Source organism: Artibeus jamaicensis, unplaced genomic scaffold (genome assembly GCF_021234435.1).
Source record: "Artibeus jamaicensis isolate MK-2021 breed Jamaican fruit bat unplaced genomic scaffold, CSHL_Jam_final scaffold_612, whole genome shotgun sequence".
Lineage (NCBI taxonomy): Eukaryota > Metazoa > Chordata > Mammalia > Chiroptera > Phyllostomidae > Artibeus > Artibeus jamaicensis.
This window is the reverse complement of record NW_026522049.1, coordinates 11,682,377-11,695,213: the sequence shown is the minus strand read 5'-3', so window position 1 is coordinate 11,695,213 and position 12,837 is coordinate 11,682,377. Positions and strand designations below refer to the sequence as shown.

General features: G+C 48.1%; 1 protein-coding gene across 1 annotated transcript; it reads left to right on the top strand.

Annotated features, from left to right (window-relative positions):
- Positions 1 to 154: 154 nt before the first annotated feature.
- MCEE (methylmalonyl-CoA epimerase) lies at positions 155 to 12,497 on the top strand. The gene is made up of 3 exons (XM_037145893.2): positions 155 to 291; positions 6,678 to 7,015; positions 12,087 to 12,497. Exons 1-3 carry the CDS (start codon positions 237 to 239, stop codon positions 12,237 to 12,239), a joined length of 546 nt encoding a protein of 181 aa, XP_037001788.2. The 5' UTR covers positions 155 to 236; the 3' UTR covers positions 12,240 to 12,497.
- The last annotated feature ends 340 nt before the right edge of the window (positions 12,498 to 12,837 follow it).

Here is a 12,837-nt window from a genome sequence, read left to right as displayed (position 1 = left end):
GAGTTCTCCTTTTAAGTGCCTGGTTTAGATGCATTAAGATTCAGTACTAAGAACAGCGGGCCCTCCCCCAGCGCCCAGCAAAACACCGCAACACCTGCCACGCCCCCTGGCCTCGTATGCCCCGCCCCTCTGCCTCTCCGCCCCTCAGCCGGGTCTCGGGCCGCGTTGCCCCGCCCCTCGGCTGGGCAGCTGGCCAGTCCAGACGCGCGTCGGGATTTAGCCTGCCGCTTCCGAAGATGGCGCGGGTGCTGAAGGTGGCCACAGTGGTGGCGGCAGCTGCGAGCGTAGGAGGTGAATACCCGGAGTCCTTGGGGCTCGCCGTGAGGTGGGGCGCAAGGAACGGAAGGCCCGGGGCTGCAGGAGTTGGGGGGTGGCCGGAGCACCTAGGTGCGTCGCGTTCTTCCGACGGAGGCGCTCTCTGTGGCCGCTGTCAGCACCTGTAGGCAGAAAGTACCTCCCTGGAACGCCTCAGGTTAGCGGGGTGGGCGGTGGGGGTCCTTGTTCTCTGAGAGTCTCACAGCCACCCTGGGAAGGGTGTGCAGCTGAGGTCCCTTTTTCTGTGAAGCCCCAGAGAGGCTGGGGAACCTGTCCATTGGGACAGCGTGACTGGAACAGAAGTAAATGCCAGAGGGACGGCGAATTTCTTTTTTGGCGCACCATAAGAAACGGGAGAAACCACAAAGAAGGGCCAGCCCTGTAAAAAACGTCAGCTGACCTCCCAGCGTTTCCACCACCTGCTGGGAGCACTTGAGGGTCAGTTGTGGAAAGAGGCGCATCCTCTCCCCACCTGCGCTAATATAGTTATTTTCTTGTATATGAGCAGGAAAGATCAAAGCAGACACATTTGTTAGGTTCCTTGAGTTATCCACCTCTCCATTAAAAAGTAAAATAAAGAGGCTGCCTAGAATCGGTGATGACAGAAACCCAGATTTTCTGACTGCAGCCCGCCCACTTTCTCCCCATTCCTGCCTTTTCTTTTCCTCATTAGAGAGCAGCTCTTTCCCTTCATCTGGAATTCCCTGTTAGGATGGAAGTGCTAAGTAGTAGTGTCTCTTGAGTTAACATTCGCCGTAAATCTTTCAGCTTAGCACCTTCAGAAAGTGTTTGAGGGGGTGAACCTTTAAGAAGGTCAGATTCCTCTCCTGGAAAGTGCTCTTTGCACCCCACTTCTGAAACTGACCGCTCTGTGCATCTTCTGAAGTCCAGTTGTTTATTGGCCAGGGTGAAGTGATGTGGGAGAATAGCCTCAGCACATTATCCGTTTAAAGAAGTGGTATGTCTACATGAAAAAATATAATAACAGTGAGGACAGCTTGTTAAAATGAATGTCAGATTAAGAAGTGATACTCAAGCTCTGCTAATAATATGCCCTCCTGGACCCTCTTTCCTCTCCTTAGTAAAATACAAGTCAGTATCTGATCTTATACCATTGCAAAGAAAAAGCAGCCCTTTGCAAAAATCAAACAACAACAACAAAAAAACTCTCATGAAAGAGTCATCTCTTATTATCTCTCAAAAGCCATTTTTTAGCAAGTAGATATTGTTCAGAGAACATAAACAATATTCAAAATTGAGGATCGAAAGAATGGTAAATAATTTCAGAGCAATGAGAAAATTAAATGTAATGATTTAAAAACATGAACTTCCATGTCAGACAGGCCTGGGCTAATGTGACTGAGTAAAATTAATCGGGCCTATTCCCTGGTCTCTAAATGGGAAAAATACTGGTATCTGATTTGTAGAGTTATTGAGATGATTAAAGTGCTCACTAGACTATTACTATTAACTCTGTTTTATGGCTACAAGACTCATGGGCAGAGCTGGGCTGCCTCATGATCCACTCTCACTTTTGACTTTGCCATTTAATAGGTTGCTTAGGCAAGGTTGCAGCCTTAGGCAAGATTGCATAGAAGTATCGTTGCATAACTAACACTGAAATTAGCCCATGGGTCTCCACTAGGAAGATGAGGTCAAATCAGGGAGAGGTCAGGCCAGAGGGTTCTGTCCCCCATGGATTCTGGATTCCAGCAGGAGGGAGAGTGCTCCGAGGCGGAGGCACGTCTGCGTTGGGGAAGACAACCAGTTTATAGGTTTCAGAACGCAGAGTAGTTACACATACCGTTTCCACTCTTCCATGATACTAAAGGGAGTTCCCAAGTCAAAACAATAGTTATGCGCAGTGTGAGGACGTTACTATAAACAACGAATTTTAACTTGGAAAAATTATGTCAATATTCTTGTATCGAAATGCACAAAGAACACTGTGCTTGTAATGCCTTCTAGCAACATTATTTTACCCAGACATCGGTAGTCACTGAATATGGAAATACCACCAAGCGTGCCCCAGATCAGAGCCCCCACAGTGCCATTCTCCAGAGTGCAAGGGGAGTGGTCTCGGCATCAAGGGGAGCAAGTCGTGAAGTGACGGAACAGTGCAGTGCATACAGCAGCGCTCGCTCGGGAGGCCAGGCAGAGGCAACCTTTGGCTGTTGAATGGGATGTTAATCTAAGTGTACCACGTGCAGGGCAGGTGCATCGTCACCTTTTCCTTTAAAAGAATAAAATGTGAGATAGATACTTCCATTTATAAATGAGTTTCTTTCCAACCTTTCTAAAAGTGCTAATGATAATCCTTGGAGTTCATGATGCATGTCATGTGCGCCAGGCTCTTTTCGAAACCCTTTACATGTATTCATCTTAGTCCAGCGTCATTGCTGTGACGTAGGCATTGTCTTGTATGACAAGACAAAGGCACAAAGAGGGTCAATGACTGGCCCAGGTCACACAACTAACGGTGGGGCCGAGACCTGGGCAGCCTAGCACCACAGCCCACGTTCCTGCTCATAGGTACTTACCCACAGAACCTGACGGTGAACGTGTCAGTAATCATTGGAGTATCAGAGAAGCATTGTGTGTGTATATTTTTAGAAATACTTTAATTCAGGATTTCACCCTTCACCCGCAGGCTTTTACTGCGATTTTCTTAAAGGTTATTCACATAATGTAAAAAATAACCTTTTTAAAAATTTTAAATTTATTTATCTTTAGAAGGGAAGGGAAGGAGAGAGGGAGAGAAATATCAATGTATGGTTGCTTCTCCTGTGTCCCCTGCTGGGGAACTGGTCTCTGCTAGGAACTGGCCTGCAACCCAGGCATGTGCCCTAACTGGGAATCAAAACTCGATCTTTTGGTTCACAGGCCTGCGCTCAATCCACTGAGCTACACCAGCCAAGGCAAAAATAACCATTTTACAATGTATAATTTAGCGAATGTTTTATCACATTCACTGTGTTGTACAACCGTCATGTTTATTTAGTTCCCAGACATTTTCATCAGCGCATAGGGAAATCCCATCCCAAAGACACGGTCACTCCCCATTCCTTCCTCCCTCCAGCCCTTGGCAACCACCAACTTCCTTCTTAGTCTCTATGGATTCACTTGTTCTGGAGATTGCATATAAGTGGGGTTGTACAATGGATGACCCTTTATGTCTAGCTTCTGTCACTTAGAATAATGTTTTCAAGGTTCATCCACATTATTGCAAGCATCAGTACATCTTATCCATTGTATGGATAGTATTACATTGTACAGAATGAATAATATCGCATTGGTTGGTTCTTGGGAATAGTGCTGCTATGAATACGTACAAGTTTTTGTTTGAGTCCCTGTTACCAGTGAATTTGGATGGCTAGGAGTAGAATTTCTGGGTCATACAGTGATTCTGTATTTCACTTTCTGAGGAACTGCCGACCTACTCCGTGCCCGCCGTATCATTGTACCTCCTCACCAGCAACGCACAAGGGTTCCGGTTTCTCCACGTCCTCATCCGCACCTTCTTTGTGGGTGCGAAGTGGTACCTCAGTGCGATTCTGATTTGCTTTTCCCTAATGGCCAGTGACATTGAGTATCTCATCATGTACTTTTGGGCCATTTTTCTACCCCTAACTCTTCATTTTAAAGAAGCTGAATGATTGAATTCTCATCGGCATCACTGTGTTTATTTTTGCCCTGTTGCTAGAACAGATGCTTTAGGGACCAGATAAAACCAATAAGGGGATATTTCCTTTCTCAAACTAGTTTACATTTCTAGAGATAAGATAAGCCTCTATTGCTATAGACTTGACTTTTACATTATATAAAGATGATATCTATTTTCCTAACCTATTAAGAAGATTTCATGTTCTGTTGGAAGGAGAAAGAACCAGCCATTCTAGGAAACTGCTTCCACTTCTCCATCTCCAAATGATGAGGGGGTTTGGGAGAAAGACTGCAGTGAGGCTTCCAGGTTTTGAATGTCCCTAAAGTGAACTGGTATCGTGTGTAAAACGTCACCTTCACTGGGACATCTAGTTTGCCCCTCCGACATTTCCGTGTGTTCCAGTGCTGATGACATTCGCCTGCCCAGGCTTCCCCCGCTGCCGGTGTCTATAGAGATAACACGGGGAGCAGCACTCGCAAATACCTAGAGTCAGTGTTTGACGTGCCCACCGAATTCTACAGAGCAGATGGCTGATTCATGTGCATGTTACGCTAAGCGCACAGTCTTTAATACAAACACACTCCGTACTGAGCTTTCATTGCAGCTGGTACACAGAGTCGAGGTGCAGGGAGAGAAGGGACCAGTGCTAGACCAGCGATTTTGCTGGTGGTTAGCATTTTGAAAGTTCACTGCCTCTGTGACTTGGAGATAGTTTCTTGGTCTCCACAGATAACCCTGCATGCCCCTCAACTAGCAAACAATCGTTGTATGTCATGAACAATAAGAGGGACTGAATTTATTGTGCACCTATTATATATCTGGCATGGCGCTCTATTTTATACCAAATATCTAATTTTCAGAACAAACCAGCAACGTGGAGATTTAGTAGGTAGTACCTGTATTTTACAACTGAAATAAAATACAATAGAATAGAAAATATGAGAGCATGTTGCATTTAGTGAAGACTGGGTATTCTTTTTTATCAACTTCACTTTCATTGAACAACTATGTATATGTGTATGGGTTGGAATACACTTGAATTTCATGATAATGCAGGGAGTTCACAGAACAAGGCTGTGTCAGCCTAGCAATCATGGAAACCTTTAGACCATTCAGTAATCAATAACACAGGCTGGAGCCTGGCAGAAGACCACGCTAGGCTGGCTTCCGCTTTCTACCTACTGATGGTGCGTCAGGTTTGTGGAGCAGAGAGAGCATCCCGTACCGTTATCAGTCCCAGGGGAGGACCCTAAACAAATGCCCATTGTACCTGGGTGTGGAGTCTCCTAGCCCTGCGTGGAATCTGCTCTACTCACAGAGCAGGAGCGGCTTCAGTGGTGGTTGTCAGTCCCCTGTGGCCAGCCGGGCTCTCGCAGTGGCCAGCACAGGACAGTTTGCCTTTGCACACCCGCCTCCTGCCACAGTAGAAAGAGCCTTGTCCCCTCCCCACGGAAGACAGATGTGACAGTGGGTTGGCCACAGGGGGCCACGCTGTCGGCAGAGCCAAAGGAGCATTCGTGGAGGCTGAAAGAGGAAACGATGTTCCCAGCGCCAGGCGGCAGGCCCGGCACGCGCTGGGTGGGCTGTGCATCTTCATGAGGACGCACTGCAGGCCTGAGGTTCGTCCCGTGTGGCTTGGTGGGGGTGAAAGACCGCGTGTGTGGGGCGGCCTCTCCAGCAGGGTTCACGGCCTTAACTAAAATCAAGCAGTGTCACTTTGATTTCCTTGTTATCAAAAACCTCACTAAAGGGGAATGAGTTTTTTGTGAGCTGAAGCTCTGAGGTACTAGGTACTATTTAAACCATTTTGCCTTAATAGCTAAAAATCTGTTTGATGTTAGGCAGGTTTAAAATGTGTTCTTCAGTTTGCTACTTCTTACTCTTTTATCAAGTGATGCAGTTCTGCAAGATTGCATTCAGACCTCGTGCATGCATATGGCTTTCATTGCAGGGTGAATCTGGCTCTTGAAGTCCAGAGTTTAGGGACAGAGGGAGCGGAGTTATAACACAGAACACGTGGCAGGCCTCTTCAGTTTCCCAGTCAAAGAGGCTTCTTTGCATTCAGAAGAAGTTCAGCTTCTCATCCTTCAAAATAATTTAAAAAAAAATTTTTTTTTAATCTGGTGTCAGCGGAAATTCTCATTGGTTTAATGACCCTCTTGATCTTTGCATCTTTTCCCCCAACAGTGAGCTACTCTGCCTGGTTGATAGTCATTCAAATAAAATGCACATTGAGAAGTACTGTAAGGTCACGGCTTTAATGAACTTATTGCAGATGGTAACACAAAAGATGGGTCATAGATGGGGAAGAAAATTGCTTGTCCTCATCAGTAAATGTGCCTCTTTCTCTGTCACATTCAAACTTCCTCTTTGTGAAATGCAGGGAATAGCAAATAATTCTCAGTAATAGCAGCCGCCCCTTACGTGTTCTCAGTAAATAGAAACCGTTATGAAAAATGACATTTTTTGTTCTGAATCTAAATAGCTCAGAATTAGCTTTCTAATTTCAGGCAGTTATTTCAGAACAGAGTGACTAATTTTACAGTTTTTCCATTTATCTTCCCTGATTTAATTTCAGTCATTGAAAAGACTAGGTATGTAAATAATTTCTACATGGATTATTTATGCCATTAACAAAATATTTTCAGAAGTGCATTCATCTCTGAAGAAGGATCTCAATGACTGCTCCGTTTTTCAGGGCTTTTCCCCAGACTTCAGACTCCAGTTCCAGCGGTCCGGGCTTTGTCCACCCTGCAGTCCCCACCTCGAGTGGCACGCACTGTGTGGAGCCTGGGGCGGCTGAATCATGTGGCCATAGCCGTGCCCGACCTGGAGGACGCCAGGGCCTTTTACCGGGACGTTCTGGGGGCCCAGGTCAGCGAGGTGGTCCCTTTGCCTGACCATGGGGTGTCTGTGGTTTTCGTTGACCTCGGAAACACCAAAATGGAACTGCTGCATCCCCTGGGAAGTGACAGTCCGATCACGGGTTTTCTGCAGAAGAACAAGGCTGGAGGGATGCATCACGTCTGCATCGAGGTATTTCATTTAATTTAACTCTTGGTGCCAATTTTAACTTCTTGTTCACAAAATGTCTTACTTTTTGAGATTATATATAGTTACCCTCAACAGAAACTTATATTAAGTGCTTCTGTTTTAAAGATTTTTTAGGATTTATTTATTTATTTTTAAAGAGGGGAAGGGAGGGAGAGAGGGAGAGAAACATCAGTGTGTGGTTGCTTCTCACACGCCCCCTACTGGGGACCTAGCCAGCAACCCAGGCCTGTGCCCCGACTGGGAATCGAACCTGGGACCCTTTGGTTCAAAGGCCCAGTACTCGATCCACTGAGCCACACCATCCAGGGCTGAAACTTGTATTAAGTTCTTTAAGGGGAACGGTACTACTGGTCCTACTCAAAGATGGATTCACAGATATATATTCTCTTTTCCTCTAGACAACTGCAGATAATAATAATGTAGTTTATGGAATCTGGCTTCCACAGGCACTGTAAAAGCCACTGAAGTTGGCCGAAACAAATCTGAGTTTTGACTGTAGTATTTGTTCATTGTGTACGACCTCCAGTATAACAGAAACAGAACCGCTTTCACTCTCACAAGGCAATTAGGAGAAGCAACTAAAAGGGCTTTTATAAAGTAAGAATTCCCCTATACATGCTAAGTATTCGTGTAATTATTTTCCACCCTTCAAATTCTGTTAGCTTGTTTCTTATTACAAAGGCAACACATTTTCAGTTACTGACCCAGCGTTTCAAGATGTCAGTTGCATCTGCCAACAATTCCTGAAGAAAACGTGAAATGTTTGACAAGAACTTTCTCATCAGAGAGCCTTTATCTGTAGATGTTCATGCCAGATAACTGCCTTTCAGAAAAGAGTATCAGCTGTAGCAATTATGCTTTGATTTAAATTCTTTGGATGGGACGAAGGACCCGATTCATCATTAGCTTCATTCCTAATCCAGACGAGAGGAGGGTTGGACTCAAGGATTTTCAGAGTTCACATTGCAGACATATCTGAGAGTCCACACTGTGTCTGTTGCACTTGACCGTGTACTTGGGTTCTGTGATGAATGGGACAGGAGCCCTTCCCACAGGGAGGAGGGCCTCGTTCCCTCGGTGCCCCACGATAAGCAGAATTAACATACGTGTCTCCTCTGTTGCACAAATGAGGGAAAGATGGGTTGCTGCTGGCAGGCTGAGGAGGAGGGGAGGCATCTGTCCAGGAATTGCCCAGGTGGGCAAGAGGAGGCAGCCCTGCCAGGTGGCGGACTAGTGGGCGGGAAGGCACCGAGTTGTTGTAAGGACTACCCTTGGGCCCTCCGACAGCGCACGGGGTGCTTGAGGTGCAGTGTTTTTTTTATTCTCAGAGCCACCCTGTGAGGGCGCTGTTCTCCCCATGTGACAGGTGAGGGAGCTGAGACATGGAGCAGCTTGCCCAGAGTCCCATCAGCAGTGAGTGACAAGGCTGGGGTTCAGGCCCAGATTCGTTCTGATTCCAGGGTCCGCGCACTGTTAGCCATGGTGCCAAATTGTTGGCATTGTGTGAGCTGAGTTTAAAATCCGAGGCGGGGGACCCGTAAGATGTTAGGCAGGGGAACTAACAAGGCCTCATATTTAACCTTTATCCCTTCCTTAGGAGGTTAGTTTTGGCTTCAAGTCTTTATCGCAGTGGGCCTGAGGGTTCGCCTGAGATCCCCCAGGATGACAAGCAGGTCCCCAGCCTTTGAATCCACTCTTCCCTGTCCCACACGGCACTGTCTGCATCCGACATCAGAGCCCAGGCCTTCAAAGGGAGCCGACGCGAGTTAGAAGTTCACTTGAGATAAGAATGGTGCAGGTTGAGTGGTGTGACAGTGACTTTGGCAGCAGAGCCTGGGGGAAGTGGAGGTGTGTATCGGTGTAAAGTGGAGGTGGGCGATAGGAGAAGGTGTGACGTGGTTGGTCGGTGGCCGCATCAGTGTGTCACTGCCCATCATTACCCTCCGCTGCCCATACACAATCAGGCGGCTCCTGTAGGAATTCAGGTGGATTTTAGTTTTGTGTCCCAGCCACTGGGCAGCCCTGCCATTGTAGCTCCTGATGCCCAGGGCTGCCCCGCGCATCGCCCCCTCCCAGCCGGCTGCCGTGGGCGCTGGGGATAGGTCGGTACAGAGAGGACAGCGTCCCGTCCTCCTTCACCTATGCCCTCAGGCCCTGCATGTCCCACCAAGCATCCAGGTGACATGTACGCCCTCGTGCCCCACAAAGGGTTAGAGGTGACGGACCAAAATGAAACCTGCAAGGCACCACAGGTCAGCATCCTAACAGAGCAGGTTCCAACAAAGGGAGTAGAAGGCCAGTAAAACTGACAGGAAGATTAGCGTGTCTACCAGTTCTGCCAAACATTGCTTCTCCGTTGCCACAGAAACAGGAAAGTGCGCACTGTGAGAAGTGGCTACAGCCTCGTCCCCCTCCCCTCCCCGCCCCTCCCTTTCCTTCCCACACAGTTCCGACCTGAAGACATTAGGGAGGGCCCAGCAGAGTCCTGTGCACGCTGGTGGGGAGGGGTGCAGGAGCCCCGCTCGGGCTGTGGGCTCTCGGGTGGGGGCACAGGGCATCCACACGCTGGCGCTGCTGGCCCTGGGGAGGCTGGGCGGGGCGGTGCAGGGCATCAGAGCAGGTGGGCTGGTGGGCTGTACCCCCGAGGCAGCCAGGCGTGGGGTGTCGGCAAGGAGGCATTCGCATGGGTGCCTGCCCAGTGCAGGCAGTTGGAGCCCAGGCTTGCTGAGGGAGGGGGCATCCGTGTGTGGGCAGCGGGGGGCGGGGGGCGCGTGGGAGCCTGTGCTGGCGAATGGGTGTGAGTGCGCGTGCACCGCAGGGGCGGGGTGAGGTTGTGCCCAGGGAGGCCCATCGAAGGAGGCAAGCTCCTGGCGCCAGAGAAACGAGTTGTGAGTACAGAGAGGACGTCAGATTTCATCTCGCAGTGATCGTGCTGGCCCCGGCTGCTGGGGGCGAGCAGGTGATGAAAGTGGCATTTCAGAAATAAGAGAGAAAAAAGTGTGAAGAAACGGCAGCAGTTGTCACAGCTTTATTTTCTGGGCAGTCATGTAACAGGTGACTCATGTTCTTGTTTATGCTCCTGGATGTTTTATAGATCTTTTCTCACTGGGCATATGTTCCCTGTGAAGGGAAAGTTACATAACCTTAAGGTAGAAGGCTAGCGAGGCAACTTATTCCCTGCGTGCTGGGAAATGGCTGTTCTTTGGTCAAAAAGGCAGAACATTCTACTTTCCAAAAAATCCCATTCTCTTTTCGGCTTTACAGTAAACCCCAGGGCCCTGGGACGCTCCACAAGGCATCTGTGTGTCGCCAGTCCCCAGGGGTGGGGCTCGTCTAGAACGATAACATTTCCAGAGCACAAAGCAAAAAAGGTAGGCAGTGTGATCATAAAGGTTTACATTTTCTGTGTTATTAACTGAAGAAAAACTTCGCGATGTCCATCTCCTGCTAACATCATTTTGTAAATGAAAGGGCCTTTTCATTACCAAGAAAAAGGGAAGCAGAGGAAAAGTTCAAGGTTTGGAAGAACACGTGTCAAACTGAGTGCAGCAGTCATGGCCCCTGGAGAGGAGAATGGTCATCTGCGGTGGTCGAGGTTTATGTAGCTTTCCGTGTCCGTTTAAATGTCCACGTACCGCGTGACTTAAAAATTATTTTCATGTGGAAAGACTGAATTTGGACCGACTCTGGGAAAGTGGAGAAAGAGGTCCCCTTTGACACAGTCAGAGTCACTGTTTCAAGGTACTGTCAGGAGGAACCCCACTGCTCCAGGAAGATGAGAGCAGACCAGCCGTCTCCCGCGGCAGGAAGTGGCGGTGCCCACAGGCCAGGCAGGGCTTCTCAGAACGAACAAGTAGAAAAATGTTGTTCGAAGAAATCATAGCTGGTTGACAGTAACACTTAGTGTCCTCCTCGGTGTCTTGACCAGGTTTAGAGTCCGGTGTCTATATAGTCCTTGGCTCTTTGAAATAAGGTTGTATGAATGTGGGCATTCGTTAAACGTATGTATTGGGTGCAGACGTGGGAATGCTGTGAGGTCATTCAACTCCAGGCTGCTCTGGGACCGCTCAGGAGGATGGCTGCTCGTCCGTTCCTCTCTGTCTTGCCCACTGGGCTCCCAGTCCTAGAGGCTGGCTTCCCAAGGCGGAGGAGCATCATTTCCCACTAGAGTATAAAGACACGTTTGCTTCTTTCCTAGGCTGCCAGTAAACGTGAGGAAAACGGAAATGCTTTAGAAGAGAGTTGCAAAATTAGACATGTTTGGATTTTTTAGAATGGAAAAACACATTTTGGTTAGCACTTACTAGTGATTTGCATGTAAATGAAGTTTTAATTTCAAAAGTACTAACCAGGTATTTTGGCAGGTGGGAGGTTTGGGGATCAGGGACACACTGACATTTGTTGAGTGCCTACTATAAACTTATCTCCTTTTAATCTCTTGCCCATTTACATGGCAGGCTTCCTCTCCCTGTTATTGATGGGGAGCCCAAGGCTCTTAGGAAAAAACAACGTGTGTGGTATCACTGATCATACCAACAGAAGAAAATATCACGGAACATAGCATATAGTGTTTATGCTGTAAGGAGAAATGTCTGCAAGTGGTGAAGATTCTTAAGCATTGCGGGTGCTCACCTAGGAAAATTGAGCAACTACTTCTCCTTCCCTTATTCTTGTGATGGTTTAAGAATGGCTCCACCCGGCCCTGGCTGGTGTAGCTCAGTGGATTGAGCATGGGCCTGCGAACCAGCCAATTGCGGCTCCATTCTTAGTGAGGGCACATGCCTGGGTTGCAGACCGGTTCCCTGCAGGCCAGTTCCCAGCAGGGGACGCACGAAAGGCAACCATACATTGATGTTTCTCTCCCTCTCTCCTTCCCTTCCCCTCTAAAGATAAATAAATAAAATCTTAAAAAAAAAAAAAAAAAGAATGGCTCCTCCTGGAGGTGCAGGAGACAGGGCACCGGACCTTTTGGAGCTCCTGCTGAGTTTCACGATGCTTTCGCTCCGTGCTTTTGTGATCTCCAACATGTCCCTCTTTCCTTCCTCTTCTCAAGGTGGATAACATCAATGCAGCCGTGGCGGATTTGAAGGAGAAGAAGATCCGTAGCCTAAGTGAAGGGGCCAAAATAGGAGCGCATGGAAAACCGGTGATTTTCCTCCACCCCAAGGACTGCGGGGGGGTCCTCGTGGAGCTGGAGCAGGCCTGACGTGCGTGCAGGGCCGCGCCCCTCAGCATGCACTTGGTGCGGCGTCCTTCACTCCTCTCTTACTTCCAAGTTGAAACGAAGTCACAGAAAGGGATTCAAAAATTATTTATGTGTCCACCTGTATATCCACATATATATTTGTTAATCACTTTGGGCTGTCTCCTAATTTGGAGAAACTTTTGATTACTTAATACTTGGGGAATACTGCTCAAAATCATGTTCATAGTAATAAATTATTCCTCTTTTAGGATGGGGTAATTATGGACAGAACATTGGCGGTGTGAAAGGGTGTGCGTGCGTGTGTGTGTGTGTGTGTGTGTGTGTGTGTGAGTGAGTGAGAGAGAGAGAGGGAATGAGGCGGGATGGGTGCACAGAGGGTCAGGACCCCAAAAGCCTCGCTGTTCTGGAACAGTTGTTCACAAGTTCCGCAGGGCAGGCGTTCGGGGCGGAAAGCACGAGATGCACAGATAGGAAGCGTTGTAGGGGATGTGCCCCATCATCTGTGGGTTGCATAGATAGCGGAATTCTTTTTAAAGGCAGCAGACACAGAGAGGCAGTGACCTTGCAGAGTTAGCTATCATTCAGGTGCCAGAACACG

Coding starts and splice junctions, on each gene's coding strand:
- MCEE (XM_037145893.2), top strand. CDS start 237: ATGGCGCGGGTGCTGAAGGTGGCCACAGTGGTGGCGGCAGCTGCGAGC. Junction 292..6,677: donor GGCAGCTGCGAGCGTAGGAG/GTGAATACCCGG, acceptor TCCGTTTTTCAG/GGCTTTTCCCCAGACTTCAG. Junction 7,016..12,086: donor TGCATCACGTCTGCATCGAG/GTATTTCATTTA, acceptor CCTCTTCTCAAG/GTGGATAACATCAATGCAGC.